The 17,304-nt window shown below is 46.5% G+C and overlaps 3 protein-coding genes across 6 annotated transcripts in view; 1 reads left to right on the top strand and 2 right to left on the bottom strand.

Annotated features, from left to right (window-relative positions):
• The window catches only part of LOC119450473 (cleavage and polyadenylation specificity factor subunit 6), a 188,558-nt gene that overhangs the window by 12,060 nt on the left and 159,194 nt on the right, over positions 1–17,304 (bottom strand). The window lies entirely within an intron of this gene.
• Positions 1–17,304, bottom strand: part of LOC119450477 (uncharacterized) — a 55,435-nt gene that overhangs the window by 1,613 nt on the left and 36,518 nt on the right. Inside the window, exon 2 of the mRNA XM_049665910.1 lies at positions 34–134. Within this exon, the coding sequence (XP_049521867.1) occupies positions 34–134 (101 nt within the window). The remainder of the gene's footprint in view (positions 1–33; positions 135–17,304) is intronic.
• The window catches only part of LOC119450478 (uncharacterized), a 52,716-nt gene that overhangs the window by 21,460 nt on the left and 13,952 nt on the right, over positions 1–17,304 (top strand). The gene's annotated exons all lie outside the window — the stretch shown is intronic.

Genomic DNA, 17,304 nt, shown 5'->3' with positions numbered 1-17,304 from the left:
GGCCGACGCCGGTAGCGTCTCGCGCGCACTGACCGCATTCGCCTCCAGTGGCATCCATGAAACTGAGCCAGACCGTGTACTGCAAGTCGTCCACCAAGTTGGTACAGCGGAACGAAGGCGCTGGCTGCATTAACCTGCATGCGAGAGAGAAATAGTCGAGGCACGATCGTTAATGTCGAATGCAGTTGTCACGCTATAAAGATATATGCCAACGCACGTGCCAAAGCGAGCAGCTAAAACACCAAGAATATTACTAATGCATGGCGCCAAACTTAGAAAGACAGGAACTGACAGCAACATATGTGGATCATGCATAGCTGCTTGTTTCTTGTATCCCAATTTTGCACAGCCTGTAGCCCCAAGCCCATTGGCGCTGCTGAATCGGTATAAACTTGCAAGGATACCTCCGCAAAATGAAAAAAAAAAAAAAAAAAAAAAACGGGCAAGCTTGCACTTCGTCGTGCAACACTTAGCCACAGCGAAACTGTCGATCATCAAGTCTTACTGGCTGCTACTGCTAGGTATTAACTTGGTTGCCCCTAGGTGTTAACTTGGTTTAACTTAACTAGGCATGCAGGAAGGTATTCTGGAGCGATCATTTTCGGAGGTAGCTTCCCTTTCGCGACATTTCGCGTGACTGAAGTGCTGGACGCGTCGGCGCCTACGAGCGACAACGTTCCTCGCTTGCCACAAACGCAGGCAGGCTAACCAAGGTTAGCGCAGTGCCAAGAACGCTCTTGCTTGCTGACGCCGAACGCATTGGCGACATTTCGCGTGCCTAGCGCTGCACGCGTCGGCGCCCACCGTTACTAGATTACTTCGTCAGTTTGCAAACTCCGCCGGGATGCGGCGGCAAATGTGGCCCCCTCCGGTTCCCGTTCTCGCGACATGGCGCTTCTGACACCATTGTCCCGGTCGCATCATTGTTACGGAACCTGCGCGCTGCGTTGAACGCAATTTACGCAGTTAATTCTGTGTAAGGGGAGTTATTTTCAAGATTGTGAGCAAACGTTATTTCGAGTGTGCAACTGAATAACGTTTGTGGGGATGCGCGACTCTCACGCGTCCCCTGATGTTGTTTTCCGCGCATGGCTCCCGTAATACGGCTTCTCCGCGTAGCTTTACGGCGGCGGATTTGCGGCGCATTGCGAGAGATGGCGCGAGTGTCGCGATGCTAACGCCACCGAACGGCGGGGTGATTTGGGAGAAAAAGGTCGAAGGCGCTCTCTCTTTGGCTTGGGATCGGCGACCAACACGCACTAACGCTTCGCGCGTGCGCCGGCCCGCTTCGCGCGACCGTCGCGCAAGGCTAAGAGCGGGACACCGGTATGGACGAACACGGATCGTTCGAACGCGCCGCCGTTCGCGTGACCGTACACGTGAACGACTAGGCGATGGTGTCATAGCATGGGGCGAACGTATTCGCTCGCTATCGGGTCGCGGTGAGTCGGACTTCCTTGATTTGTCGCGCGCCCGTGTGAATGTTCAATTGGTAATAATTCGGCTAGTGTGCATTAGTGTATGAAAGGCACAATAAATGCCCTTTTGATTGTTTGCACTACTGTGTTGTCGTTCCTTTGTCCCAAGAGCCCGTGTGAGACCCCACACGTTTGAGCCACTAGTGCAATGCGACATGGCAGAGATGTTACGGAGATGCCTCAATCTACTCGTAGCTCGCGCTATGCGGGATTCCTATCCATTCAGCTGTGAAGGTTATTCGGGTTCCTGTTCCTTTTCATTCAATGCTATATAATATTGCGTATGTACGGTGAGCCACGGAACAAAGGTATCTGATGTCGCCGAAAATATTGAAACCTAAAGCTAGAACCACTCGTTTGTTCGAGAACACTCAATGCTAGGATACGCATTTTTTAAAAGCAGGATACCGAAGTACTTCACTGAAAGCTCGCCACTTTTAAGGCTGTCAAGCGCGGAAAACGACGAGAACAACAAAAGCCAAATTGAAAACAATTTATTAAGACGATTCACGGGCCGAAAAATCCGACATCCGGCGTTATTGCACCAAAATTCATGGGGCCACCATGGTGCCATCAACAAAGGTCATGGTTTTGAGTGCCTTAATTAACTCTACCTTAATTAAGATAGAGTTTGGAGGGAGTCGAACCCAACACCTATGGTTTAATTAAGGCAAGGTTAATTCAGTTAGCGTTAATTACGGCCAGCGAACCCACGACAATTGGTGGGAGTCGTACACTCGACCATTCGCGTTAATTAAGGCGAAATTATTTAAGCCACAATAATTATTTAATTTAAATAATTAGTTAATTAGGGCATTCGAACCCACCACCTCTGGTGTTAATTAAGGCGAAGGTAATTAAGACACCGTTCATTAAGATACAACTTATTAAGGCAGTCAGACCCACGTCATTTTGTATTAATTAGGGAGGAGTTCATTACTGCACACTTAATTATTGTATAGTTAATTAAGGCACTCGAACCCACGACCTTTAATGGAGTCCCCCACTACCGCGTGCCTCATAATCATATCGTGGTTTTGGCACATAAAACGCCAGAATTCAATGTATTTTTTAATTAATAACGCATTAGAATGAGAATGTTAAGTAAGTTAATGGTTTTCTCGTGAGCGCGCCTACGCTTTCGCAATAATTCCCATTACCGTATGCTAAAGTGACTGTCAACTTTTAGAACAATGCGACAAACATCAACTGGGAATCACTCCGCATGAGCGAGAGTTACAGAAGACGCACTTTTTTTTTGCTATAGCCAACTTTTCCTTTTTTATAAGTGCATTCTTGTCACAAGTTGCAGCGGGAGCACACGCCGCACGAGCTGCGTCGATAGATCTCGCTGGGACTCACAGGGATAGCGATCACTACACAACACAGTTGAACGCAACGTTACTAGATTTGTTGAAGGCAATGAAGAAAGCCCCGGCACAAGATCACGTCGGCGTTGGCTTCACCAGCGTGTGGGCGAATAAGCAGAAGGCACCGCCGACACCAGCCGAAACCGCCGTCACCGGTCAAACGGCGACGAGCGCGCGAGCGCTCGGCAGTACAGGAAATGGCGAAATCCGCGGCGCCAGAGTTAGCAAACTGAAAGAGGTAATCTAGTAACGTTGTCGGCGCCTACCAGCGATAGCGTTCCTGGCATGCCAAAAACGCAGGCAGGCTAGCCAAGGTTGGCACAGTTCCAAGAACGCTGTTGCTTGCCGACGCCGAACGCGTTGGAGGCTAGCCGCTCGATATCAATCGGCCAGTTTTTTTTTTAGGGGCGAAGCTCCTTAGGGTGTGGGTCTGTCCCTCCTCTGTAGTATGTAGTAGTAGTAGTCGTCGTCGTCGTCGTAGTAGGTAGCCACGTCTACTTTTATGAAAAAAAAAATTTCACAGCATATCCACGGGGTGAATGATGATGAGTGGGCGAAGCTCCGGAGGGAATCATCGGATCTCCCGCTTAAGGGGACGCTAGCACAAACGCGTTAGAAACGTGCAGTACTCTCTAGTAAGGGGGGGGGGGCGGCCACAGCGTCTTACGCAGCCATTTACACATGCCGGAACGTGCACCGCGTTTGCCGACGCCATCACATGACTGCCGAGAGAGTATACCCCCCCTTCCCCCCGTATTCATAAACGCTCCTCGACTTGAACTTGACTTGCCACCGCTTTGGGCAGCGCATTCGAAACGCGTTGAAGGTAAGGCGGAGAGGCCACAGCGTCTTACACCAGCTTCTTACACGGGCCGTAACGCGCTAGCACAAACGCGTTAGAAACGCGCTAGAAACGCGGCCTTTCGTTAATGTTGGGTATTTATTGCCATCGTGGTGCGCGTGTCCATGTCCGCTTCGTGGCGTAGTGGGCTAACGCCGCGCGCTCGGAAGCGAGGGGTCCCTGGTTCGATTCCGCGCTACGGACACAACTTCGGAACTGTTTTTCTCATTTTTCTCAGACTGGTTACACACTACTACTACGACGACGGGGACGAACGGGTGCCGCTATAAGGAGCTTCGCCCCTAAAAAATTCCGAAAGTTGTGTCCGTAGCGCGGAATCGAACCAGGGACCCCTCGCTTCCGAATGCGCGGCGCTAACCACTACGCCACGAAGCGCACATGGTCACACGCACCACGATGACGATAAATACCCAACATTAACGAAAGACTGCGCGTTTCTAACGCGTTTGTGCTAGCGCGTTACGGCCCGTGTAAGAAGCTGGTGTAAGACGCTGTGGCCTCTCCGCCTTACCCCCGTATTCATAAACGCTCCTCAACTTGACTTGCCACCGCCTTGGGCAGCGCGTTCGAAACGCGTTGAAGGCGGTGGCAAGTCAAGTTCAAGTCGAGGAGCGTTTATGAATACGGGGGTTATACTCTCTCAGCAGTCATGTGATGGCGTCGGCAAACGCGGTGCACGTTCCGGCATGTGTAAACGGCTGCGTAAGACGCTGTGGCCTCTCCCCCTTACTAGAGAGTACTGCACGTTTCTAACGCGTTTGTGCTAGCGTCCCCTTAAGCGGGAGATGGTGCAATTATAATGAAGGGCGCTGTTATAAAATAGGAATGACGTCACATATGGCGCGTGTCATTGGCGGAAGTCAATCGTTCGATTTAGTGCGGCGAGACTGGGCGAATAACACGGAAGATTCACGGTTTACCGATGATTCCGTCCGGAGCTTCGCCCACTCATCATCATTCAACCGTGGATATGATGTGTTTTTTTCTCCTGGCTCAGCGCGCCGCGGAGAAAAGAGAGGCGGGGGTCAGGAAAGGAGGAAGCTGGCGAGGAGGAGACAGCGTGCATCAAAGTTGGCGTGCATGCGCACGCGGTCTCCTCCTCCTGGTTGCCAAGGCTATACGGCGTGGCAGTTTCTTGATACGAACCACAAATTACGGCTGGCTTAAACAGCTTGGCTGTTAAAAGTGATTATCGTCCACGTGATAAGCATCTAGTTTGACGTGTATGATGTCCGCTGCATTCGGACCAGCATATAGACCACGGTCTGGTGTTTGAATACATGCATCTCCTCGGCAGGAACACTAATGTGTGCTCTGAACCCTGATTCGAGCAACGGAAGTGAGAATGCTGTTCTGGGTTGAGATCTTGCAACGTTTCAGAAAGCGAACCGTTTAACCGCCTCCTTGCATGATGGCGGCAAACCCGCGTCGGCTATCCGCAACATTGCGATCAAAATAATAAAGACACTAAAATGCGCGACGATGCTACAACTTAATACGCAAGATCCGTAGTAGAAAACGGTGTCCGCGCATGTGTTAAAGCAAGAACGAGCGCAGCGTTCGTTTCTCTCATGCGCTGTTCACTAAAGGGCTGTTCACTAAAAAACACTTGCCTGCCCTGTGTGTGTATCAGCAGTTCCGTCTTGGGCAGCAGGAACTCGTGCTTGTTGACGAGCGCGACGTGGGGAACCTTGGCCAGTAAACTAGGCACGGTCGCACGCTGCTGATCCGCGTTGTTCTTGGGTGGGAACTTGGGCCAATCGCTCCAATCGTGAGCTTCGTCCGGGTGGTCACTGGGAAGGTCCGCCGGGCGCACGACGTTAGGCTGAATCCAGAGGTCCATCTGTGGCTCTCTCGCGAAAGGCGCCAGCTGCGACGCTGGGGGTGGTCAGCACGTCTTCGATGTCGATGTCCTCCGACTGGGATGTTGCTCCGACTGGGTCACTGCTTCCGCTGTCACTGCTAGAACCGCTGCTGCTGTCGCCGCTACTGGTGCCGTCGTCGTCCCCGCTGCTGCTGCTGCTGTCGTCCCCGCTGCTGCTGTCGTCACTGCTGCTGCTCGACGACAGCTTGCAGTCGGCCCCCAGCTGCATGGCGTAGCCGTTGTAAGCGCTCGTGTGGCCGTCGTCGTCCATGCAGAGTCCAGCGGCAGCAGAACGGCCCGATGACGCCATCCTCGAGGCACAAGTGGCGAAGCGCGTTGCAGCGAGCGCGACTGCAGTGGATCTGCGACTGTTCAGTAGCTGCCGTTTGCTGTGCAGTGACTCGTCTTATAGCGCGCTCGGGGAGTGTACCACTCCAGAAGGCCGATGGGCGTGTCCTCGTCTTTCTCTTCTACGACTTTCTCCTGCCTCTCAAACCGCAAGAGGCCGAAAAACTTGTGCGTCAGAGTTTTCTTCGGTTGTCCCGATATTCTGGAGGAACACGCTCCCCCCGTTATCAAATCAATGAGAATGACCAGCGCGAAACCACGCTGCAAAAGCGTTGGGCTTAATCATTTTTTTTTGTGTGGGAACTGATAATGCACCAGAGGGTATTATGCAAGGTTTTCGTGGCTAGTTTTCTAGCTTTGTCTTCGTCCTCGTTCGCGAAGTGGCTCTTTTGAGAAGGCGCGTGGCCTCGCGCTTCTCATTTCGCAGCAGACACGCGGACACAAATGCACGTGATGCGTCGAGCCACGAGTTCACGGCGGTTCGGCATGCCAAGATGACGGCTCGTGGCGTCTGTTTTACGTTTCTTGTGCATTCGTCTTAGCACCCAATTCAATAGGCATCGAAAGAAAATTTAAAAAAAAAACCAGCCCCAGGGACGTCGTTGTCGCCCCGTTAAGGTGGTTAGCCCTGTGACGCAGCCAGGATCGGTCATGTTTCGCACGCAAAACCAGTGTTTTTTTTTTTTTTTTTTTGCTGATTTGACGATTGGGTCAAGTCGCGGCACGCGCAGACGTTGCTAGGATTGCAACATTGGCACTGGCTCCCGGAAAGTTCCTGCAGCATGACGCGCACAACACCATAGCAAAGTGTGTGCGAAAGGAGGGCAACAAGTCTTCCATCATGCAGCCAGTGTTTAGAGAAAGACATTCAGCAAGAATGGACACTCCCATAGAGAACAGGGGCCGAATTGACTGCAGCGTGCCAAGCGGTCGTCATCAATACCTGAACCATACTTCCGGTTTCGGTTTCGGGCGGGCGCGTTTTGAACACCTTGCTGGCGCGCGTTCCGCCGGCCGCGCTGATCGGTTTTTCCTGTTGCTCAGGCGCGCGCTTTTTATTTTTCCACGCGCGCGATGCTTACAGCGGTTTCAGCATTTTGTAAAATATGAATATACGGAAAGGCAGCTGTCCCACAGCGTTTGTTTTGTGTCCAAAAGTGCCATACCACAAAACAGATGCTAGGATAACCTTTCGATGGAATATACAGTATATGTCACTCTGTAAAAATACAACTCTGACAGTATGCAATCGCCATTTTGCCCATTGTAAAAAAATATGTCATACTGACATAACATGGGGCAGGAGGCGATACAGAAACTTAGATAAAACACAAAGTAATGTTTATCTCCCTTCATAAACATACAACTCATATATTCGCGACCCATTTTGCGCACTGCAAGCAAACTGAAAGACGGACAAAAAGCACACACACACACACACACACATCCACGTACTCTTTTTGCATTATGTATACAATCAACGCGTACAGCCCTGCTTCTCTCTTGTCTTGGTGCGAGCACCACATTGCTTTGCACTTACATTTAAATCCGCACCCCCGCTCCCATTACAGACATCCAATGTATATTTTTGGCAATATATATCCAATTTGCAACACGTACAAAGCAGTCTTGTCGCAACCAACACATTGCTTTGCATTTAAATCCTTACCCACCCCCTTCTTAACAGGTCTGTCACGTGTGCAAAATCGACAGAAGCACTGAACTGTTTCAACCAGACGCAGCTAGGCTAGAATAACCTTCCCGAGACAACCGCAGTGCACACTGCTTCGTACTTTGAACTCCTCTTCCTTCAGCACTGGGTGAAGGTTAAAAAAAAGTTTCAAATCTGAATGAACAATGAATAGCATTTTGCAGGGCCATGTTGCCCCTCCCCCGGAAGTGCTGTTACACCTCCGGAGAGAACCACCCCCCGCCCACCACATACCACCACCACACAGTTGCAATGCATAGTTGGACCTGGTCGAATTGCTATTCAATTTGAACAAGGGAGCAGTAGCAGACCTGAAACGGAAATTATATGTTCATTATTGTAAAGGAAGTCCTGCATTAACCTTTAACTTTTTCAAGCTGCACGCCAGAAACAGATGAGTGAAACCGAACTTTACCTAAATTACGGTTCACAGATCGGTTATGCCAACACAAACGTATCAGGCAATACATTTTCACAAACCTCTGCCGATATTCAACGAAGCAAAATTCAATTTGCCCAACACGAAAAATATACTGATACAATTAAAGCATAACAGACAATTGCAAATTGAGCTGTAGCTTCAATCATGGCAAGGAAGTTGGTCTCCAGTTCTTGAACAAAATAAAACACCCTTTGTGATGGCACAGTCAGATTTCCAAAGGCTTTGCTCGGTACGTGATAAGCCTTTAGCATTGTAAAATATTGGTGTTCACCACTCAGAGTTTACATCACCTTGCAACAAGTGTTGGCAAGTGCAACCTTCCACAGACTTAGCAAGAAATGCTTTAACCAAGAAGCCTGCGACGTAATAAGCAGCCGATTGATCGATTATGTGGGACTGAATATCTGCTGCGAGTTACGAAATGTCTTCAAGGGACGGAAACTCATCAGACCTAATCGATTCAACTGCATCAACCAGAGATGTGCTATTGAGAGAGAAAAGCAAAACTTCGCGAAGGAGTCCATATTTATCGTCTTCTACATTTGCCTGCTCGGAGAGTTTGAAGGCTTTCTGAATAATATGCTTTAAACCAGAAATGAATTGCGAGACATTTGTGTTTGTATTGCAGCCATGCTTTTGTCTGATGTGCCCAAACATGTTTTCCAGTGGATCCTGTATGCTGGAGCCGACGTGTCAGTAAATAGATTAAGTTGTAATTTTTAGACAGATCTTCGCAATGTTGGACTACTGCTTGAATTGTAATCTGCCAGCTAAGGACTGTGCGGGGCTGACGTTTACCAGAAAATTTCCAACACGCAATCAACAGAAGCTGCTCTTGAAGAAATTTAATTAATTCATTTTGACCCTTTTAATTTGCATATCTGAGTTTCGGAGCATTTCTTTTTTTTTGGGGGGGGGGTGGGGTGAGGGGCTGGAGCTATTGAGCGCGTCGAACAGCTTGTACATACGCTCATAAAAATTCGCTGGTGCTATAGCTGAAGAAGGAAGCTCATTTACATAAACCAATACCATAATTGCAATGCTAACCGAAGAACTGAGGGACTTGTACTGCTCTACTGACTTTCATGTTAGAAAATGGCTTCTAGTAGATGTGGCGTTCCGTTAGCTTGGGAGCCAATCGTAATCTTAATTGATGAGTGGATTTGTAGTGGTGCTCAACGTGCGACCAATTAACAACTTCGTTACCAATGAGCAACTTATGCGCTTGGGCATTGTTCCGCATGGTTTTAATGAGATGAGGTACATAAAGAAGAAGTAGACTCGCTCGCCCATAACTTCAAAAAACGGTTTCTCAACGGTGATGCCTAATTGCTGAGAAAGGCTAACATTCGACGTACCTTGGTCACAAATTACTGCTTTGACAATTCCGACGGCTTTAAGTTGCTCAATGATCGAGAAGAGTAGTTTATCTATAATACTTACCGACGTCCATATGTGTCTTATCGTAAACGCGACTAGCCGTACCCACCTCTTTGAAATACCAGCCAGAAGCACAACCATGGCTCTGTAGTCAATATTAGACGACCGGTCCATGTCATCACCTACAAATCCACGGACAATATATTGACCCATATCAAAAGACAAGTTCTTTTTTAAAGCTATATATTTCATCAAACATGAGGGGCACACTCGATCGCGCTCATTCCATGCGTGAGTGCTAGCTGAAATACTCTCCATAATTCCGGGAATCATGCCTTCTGACATTCGAACGTTACTTAACCACCGCATCGGAGAACGCTGTGTAGGCAGAGAGAAAATTGGTGCTAAAAGGCGGTACGCTCGTGGTCCCCGAAAGTTCAAATGCAAGGCAAACTCTTGAGCCAGACATTTCCCCCTCTGTTGCAAGCGCGCGTGTGTACACAGAAGTTTAAAAACCTGCTCTGTCACACATGGACGGATAATGCCTAGTGCCTTTGCAATGGATGTCGGTAGCTTGCTCTGTTTCTTCCGTAACCATGTGATGGTCCGCCGGCAGCTTGCTAGCTTGGACTGCAGTCGCCGGATGGTCGTCCTAAATTTTTTTGACGGAGAGCCCCTTGCTCTACTGCTTTATGCAACTGCACGAGACAAAAAAGTACACGTGTATTAATAAAGATACGCATACAACGCTTCCTTTATACAACACTAAATCACTGTTTACCTCATTCTGAGCAGCGCCATTTAGAGACCGCAAAGCACTAAGATACATTCAAACAAATAGAATCGTTATGATGCAGAGAGAATGTTCCTAAACATTGCCACTATGAGCATAATTAAAACTAGACCTAAATTTCTTCATGTCAAAGCCGCACACATTCACTCATGAAGGTGAGATGCTTGACTCAATAGTGCGAAAATCAAACAATACGATGTTTAATTTGACTGTTGTACAAGCTTTTCATTATTACAATGAGCCAAATAATAACAGCCACTATCTTAAAAAAAGCGAAATCTTTTCATTAGCGTTACATGAACCCGACACTTACCAGAAAAGTCTCCCACTAAGCTTGCAGCTGAATCCATAAAGCTGCTGGCGCTTGAGGGCACCTCGGACATGTCATCTGCACAAACACGCAGAAGTACAAAAAAAATTTACCCAGAAGTTTATGCGTCACATTCATTCTATGAGCTACAACGCTAACGCGACCATATCTGGCACAATTTTGCATTGCTTCACTCACCCACAGCGTGTTCCTCATTTGCAGGACGGCCGTAGCCTACATGGATTTATCAATTTGCGTGTTAGTGAGATTGCCATTCGCCAACACTGGACATTGCAAGCACCTTGCACACCAGGGTCTTCAGACATGGAGCTGATGCTAATATAAAACCAGATGGTCCAGATGGTCCGCTGGGACAGGGTGTTGAAATGATGCAACTACGAAAGCTCCGACAGATGGCACATCAACAGCACCTGCAAGAGTAGTAGTAGTAGTAAACACTTTATTTAGGTCCTGAGAAGCTAGGCAGGCGGGCCTGCTAGCCGTTGGCTAGTCCCATGTCGGAACAGAGAGGCCGTGCCTCTCCGCTCGTTCACGGGCCCTCAAGAGTTAAATAGAAATAAATGCTTACTTGAAGCTGGTTGATGGCGAAATAAATGCCACAATACACAACAGGTACCACTAGCAATTCTATGAAGCCATTGAGACACACACATCAGGTACAGCGAAGGCACACCAATACAATGCTGAAACCTACAACTTTCTGTCCCATTGCGTACCTCAGTACGCTATAGGTTGATCACCAGCTCCGCTGCTTACTCCAGCCTCGCACCACTAGTGCAAGCTGCCCACTTTTTTTCTTTTAACTACAATAAATTTGATCAAAAGCAGCTGAGTGGACGCCCAGAAAAACAATGTCTCCAGTGCCATGTATTTAGATATGGGCTTCGATGTAAAACTTTCTCTGAGCTGTCATGAATATTGAGCTTAATTGTAGCCAGCAAAAGGTGCAACTCACTTGCGAACGAAGGAGTCGCCATACGTACTTCATGAGGGCCCGATTAGCCGTGGGTGCCGTGTAGAATTGGGTCACCTTGTACTTTTCCACTATAGACCAGTAGCGGCTTGCATCCGGGAAGAATGGCACCCCCTCAAACTTCACGTACAGACAGACACATCACAGCCATACACTAAAGTGTTCGCTTAATATCAGAAAAGGTGGCACCAGTGAGATCAGTGTTTGCAGCCATTTGTGAACATTAATCATTGTCGGCTGGACAGAAACGCCACAACAACTAATTTTGTGCTCTCTACCACACTAAATGCTGGGGTGTCTTTGTTCCCGACAACCTCCCTTAGGAAACCGGCACCAATTAGTAATCATTATCACATACTAAATTTGTTATATTTATTTCCGCTTGTCTGAAACCTTTTTACTCCATACCCAGTAAACCACCGATATCCTATCAACATCCAGGTTTGATCCATTTGTCCACGTCTCGACATAACATCTAAAGGACTTCCTACGAACACATACTTTGCAAATACTATATCAAGTAGCCGATGTTTTATTGACGTTCATTCTACTTTAGAATTGTACTCGTTATCGATATTACATACTGACGTCGTAGAGATGTATGCGCTACGTCATATCGAGTGGCTGCATTTTAGGTTCTCTTGAATATTTATTTGATATGCCGTATGATTGAGGGATGTAATTAAAGTTTTGTAGTTAATGCTTTAAATGACATGAGCTTTGAAAATGCTAAATTCCAAAGCTTTATTGCGCATGAAATGCCATTCGCATTGAATGTGGCATTGAATGTGGTAAAAATTGGTTAAACTCAGGTTAGACAGTGAAGGCTGATTGAGAATTTTCAGATAATTATTGTTCGAAACGTGGTAGCCCTGCCGTGGCTATGGCGCATTGCACTGCGGATCACATGACATCTCATGTATGTTGTAACAACATGTCAAAAAAAGACTTTTTTCGGACCACACATGAAAAATTGCTCACTCCATGGACCGAGCTTTCTTCCCAGTTTCCCTATGACAGAATCATGTTTTCTCATTTGTCCAAATTATACTTGGAAACTATCATGTCTGCATCTCATATGTACTCTGCCTATTTTCTGATACAATTTAATTTAAAGACTTTAGTTAATTTAATATGATGAATGTGCCACGTGGGAGATCCAGAAATATGAGTACGCTGTGCTTCCTCGTGTGCATTAATGTGTGCACGTGATGTATCTCGTCCTGCTGTGTGGGTGTTCTGCTACATGCTGTCTTCTGCGAAGACTCTGTTGAATTTTTCCTTGACAGTACATCTGATGTGAAACCTGCAAGTATGGCTCGCTAGCATGAACTAAAAAACATTCGCTAGATGTTCTATAGACCTCTGCAAGCCTAAAGTGATTATATATTAGAGGATGCATATGCCCAGCAGCGATATATATTCATACACCATTACCGCAACGAAATGTGGATGGTACTTAAATTATCCATGGTATGTATTTGTAATGTTGTTGGGATAAACCTAGATATCTATTGTGTGCAATGTCTAAAATATAATGTTCTAGAAACATATAGGGAACATAAATGGTTATCTGGGTAAAGGTCACCATGACGAATACAAGAATATGCATCACCCAGAAGAAGAACTGATGTCAGCTAGTACTGCATTATTAAATTTGCAGAATTAGAAATGTCTGGTAAAGTCAACAATGTCATACTTGTAATATCAATTTCCGTTACACTAAAGCAATTTTACAATTGCACAAGCTTCATGTGTTGCGACATTTTGAGCCAGATAATAAACATACAAAAGACAATTCAAAGGAAGGAATATTCCTTTCCTTTGAATGGTATTCAAGTGGTCGAGCTATATGGAGACATGACAGATTGGCAGTGAGGTTTCTATCTGCACAATTCATATGAATGTGGGCTGAAGATGTTTAAGAATGTGCATTCATGCACATTTCATTAAGAAAGTTGAACCTGTCAGCTAAAAGAAGTGTGTAAAGTAACAGTTTGACACAACAATACCAAGAGAAAATACATGTTTCATATTTTGGCACTTATCATTATAGTATATTATGTTTTCCTGCTAACTGTCTTCTTTGATTCAAACTGAAGTAGTTTATGAGCACATTAGTCGAGCAGGAGGTTTTTCTGGCACAGCTGCACGCACGTGTCTAAAGTTTGAAGCGCCCATAATTGCTACTGCAGTAATGGGACTTGAACGATGCACAATTACCATGATGCTGGTGACACCATTGGCAAGGACTACGTACACAGCGTACGAATGGTCCTGTAATCCAGCCGATGTCGGCCGTGCAGAAGTAGACATCGTCTGGGTGGTAGTCACAGACGTAATTGAAGGTGGTGGTGGTATTCTAATTTAAAATATTCGCTTAAAAAAAGAATTACACCGCCCATGCACCCCGTACACATGGTAAACCAGTGAAGCTGAAATGTGAGGCCCCGGTGTTTATCATTAGTTTAATCCCGATGGTTCATTAAAGTCTTCCTCCGTTATTTGTTACGTCTTTGTGTATTTCGGCCGCACGAGCCGCCGGATCAGCCCGACATTGCCGTTTGCGCTCCGCATCGCGGGCCCGATGTTCTGCCGAGGCGTTGGCGCGACGCCGACGAGATCTCTTCCGCTCCTGCTCTCGGCGGCTCATACCCGCATATCCAATGTGGGTATGAGCTACACGTGGTTTCCTTCTTTCTTTGACTCTTTCTTTCTTTCTTTCTTTCTTTAACCCACCGTGGTTGCTCAGTAGTTATGGTGTTGGGCTGCTGAGCACGAGGTCACGGGATCGAATCCCGCCATGGCGGCCGCATTTCAATGGGGGCGAAATGCAGAAAACACACCGTTTACCTAGATTTAGGTGCACGTTCAAGAACTCCCCAGGTGGTCCAAATTAATCCGGAGTCCCCAACTACGCCGTGCCTCATAATCATACTGTGGTTTTCGCACGTAAAACCCCATAATTTAATTTTAATTTTTTCTTTCTTTTCTATCCCTGGCTCATACTCGCATATCCAATGCGGGTATCTGTCACGCGTTATTTTAATCGTTAATCGTGACGTAACTGACGAGCATGTGATGTTATTGATGTCATGGCCTATCGGTCATGTGAGTCATACATTCATACCCGTGCATGCCAATTTTGGTATATACCAAGTGAACAAGACGCGAGTTTTCGATAGGTTTTTGATGGGTTTAATTCCGCCGGAAGATATTTGTGGTTGGACCAGGAATGCCGAAGTATATATACAGCCTCGCTGTAAGAAAAAAAATGTTTTTCACAATGGTAACATACCAGTCGACAATAAAAACCAGCTTGAAAAGAAATTATGTCCCATGGCTGTGTTCGGGTCTCAGGAGGATATCCCAACTTAAAATTGTGGGTTGTTTCGTGCCCAAACCACGTCTATTTGCATAAGTTGAATAATGTTGCTTTTAAGATGCAGCGCAGTTCACTTCCTGAGAATGGGATGGAAATCATATCAGCTTTGCAATGTGCTTGTCTTGCTACTGTATCGGCTATTGTCTTGCTTGGAATAATACAATGTCCCGGTTCCCGTATTGACATGAACGTATGTATCCAGAATTCCACATATAAGTATATTTGGTATACTGATAGTTGTTGAGCGCCTGAACATGCCTCGTTTTCAAATAATACCTTCTATCGCCAACTCTATTTTGGGAAGCGTAAGTGTCCATAGGTATTTTACGTCCGATTTGCAAAAGTAAATTTTCGGAAGGATCATAGAGATGGTCTTGGATTTCTTTATGGGAATCGCTTTTGTCCCTTTTCATTATGTTTGAAATCAATGAGCGATTTTCATGCTTGGTTTGAAGCCGGAACGTATGGCATGTTTCTGAAGTTCTCAGAACTGCATGGAAACGGTTATTGGCAAGCCTTACAAATAACAAGACAGCAAGAGATGGCGCGCGAATCTCCCAAGCATATGCGAAGACCTCTCGCTAAAGGCCCAACCACAAGGGAGAAATCTTCGACGGATTTTCGGCGTCGGCGCCAACCGGCGTCAAACGGCGCGGCCTGTGGCATAGAGAACAATGCGCCGCTGGTTCACGCTCACTCGGCGCCCCAAGACTTGAAGCGAGACATGCTGCTCGAGGCACTTTGCGTGTATTCGCGGGCATCTTTCAAGCTTGGAAAAACATTTTTATGTGATACGCATTGAGCAACAGAAAGCTGCATCGACAGTTTTTCATATTGCTCTGCAATTTTCTAATTGACACATTTCATCTAATTATAATAATTGAGGAGGTGTACAATGAATTAAGACTAATCACCTAATTAGGCGGAATGCTAAAAATAATCTGAGTATCTCCAAGCGACGGCAAACAACGATACCTTGGTTCTGTCCAGCTACGCGTAGCGTTTGCATATTACTTAAGTTTGGCCCAAGTGAAACACCCTGTATACATGGCGAATTACTATTACAATAAGTGAAAGATCGTGTAAAGGCGCCTGTCAGTTATTTTCATATTTAACAGACATATACCACAGACATACACAGCCTTGTCTGTCTCCATTTGCGTATTCTTGTGTCTCTGCTATGTCCTGGTCAGTTCACTGTTTCAGCCCACACGGTATGATGACCTATTTGTCAATCACACATGGTGAACCACGGGGGACCGAAAAAGTATTTGAATTTGCATTTATTCCTTGCAACTGCATGAAATTTCAAGATGATGCATGGACGAAAGGCAATGAGTGCCTGACAGAGGTCCCTGATCTCGCCCAGTAGCAGCAGTACAGTGCACAGAAAAAATGAACACTGGCTACAAACAAATTGAATAATTAAACAAAGAATTGTGCGTAGCGTTTAAGTGTACAGCATAAATGTATCGTTAGTTTAGGTAATGGTATTGTCGAGATTATACACAACGAAGTGCAGTCTTCATAAATGACTTGCAATATTCACAAAAGGAAAAGAAAATAACAGCAGATGTGTGCGACCTTGGAGATTTCCAACCCAATTTCCAGCGAAGCCTTTTCTTTCAAACAGTTGCAATAAATGTTTCAGTTTCCTGTAATTATATCGCATACATTGAAAAGTTGCGCTTATATGACTTCCGTTTGAAATCTTGCCCACATGTAACGCTTTGAAGCACTTCTTGCTGGGAATGTTAAAAAAAAAAACAGTAATTCATCAACACGCATGCTGTCCTCCCTCCCTCCATAGTTTCAATAGCGTACTGCCAATTTTTGCTAAATTTGGTCTTGGTCGCTTTCATAGTTCTGCCAGGGCGGCGGACTCGATTCTGCCCCCCGCTCATGAGACACGTGTAACAAGCACGCATATCATAGACAGAGTGCTCTTCATGTCGCCATTTCTAACTTCTTTATTCTCTTCTGCCCCACAGCCCCTTTACTACGGATTCTGTCTTGTCTTCTTCTGCCACTGCCTGAGTATACTTCATTCCCCCCACCGTTGTTTTTATCCCTCCTGGCATGGTATTTGAAAACGTTCGCTATAGAGGCTGATTTAACGGTGCCATTGAGGAATTCCCTGCTGGCTCGCTGTTTTGAGAACAGAGAATGGCCCTCTGTGATTTGAGCCTGAGTTCGACAGCCCTTTTTTCACTAGTACCAAGTCTCTATTCTTGGTATCGCTGTGTTTTGTTTTCTGGCGAAGTTCCTTTTCACACTTTCACGGTACTTAACTTCGCGTTCTTCGTTTGGTCTCTCTTCTGTGAACTGCAGCAGTGCTTGAACTGCCCTGCGCCCCCCCCCCCCCCT

This window comes from Dermacentor silvarum, chromosome 4, assembly GCF_013339745.2.
Source record: "Dermacentor silvarum isolate Dsil-2018 chromosome 4, BIME_Dsil_1.4, whole genome shotgun sequence".
NCBI classification, from domain to species: domain Eukaryota; kingdom Metazoa; phylum Arthropoda; class Arachnida; order Ixodida; family Ixodidae; genus Dermacentor; species Dermacentor silvarum.
This window is presented reverse-complemented; position numbering and strand designations above follow the sequence as displayed.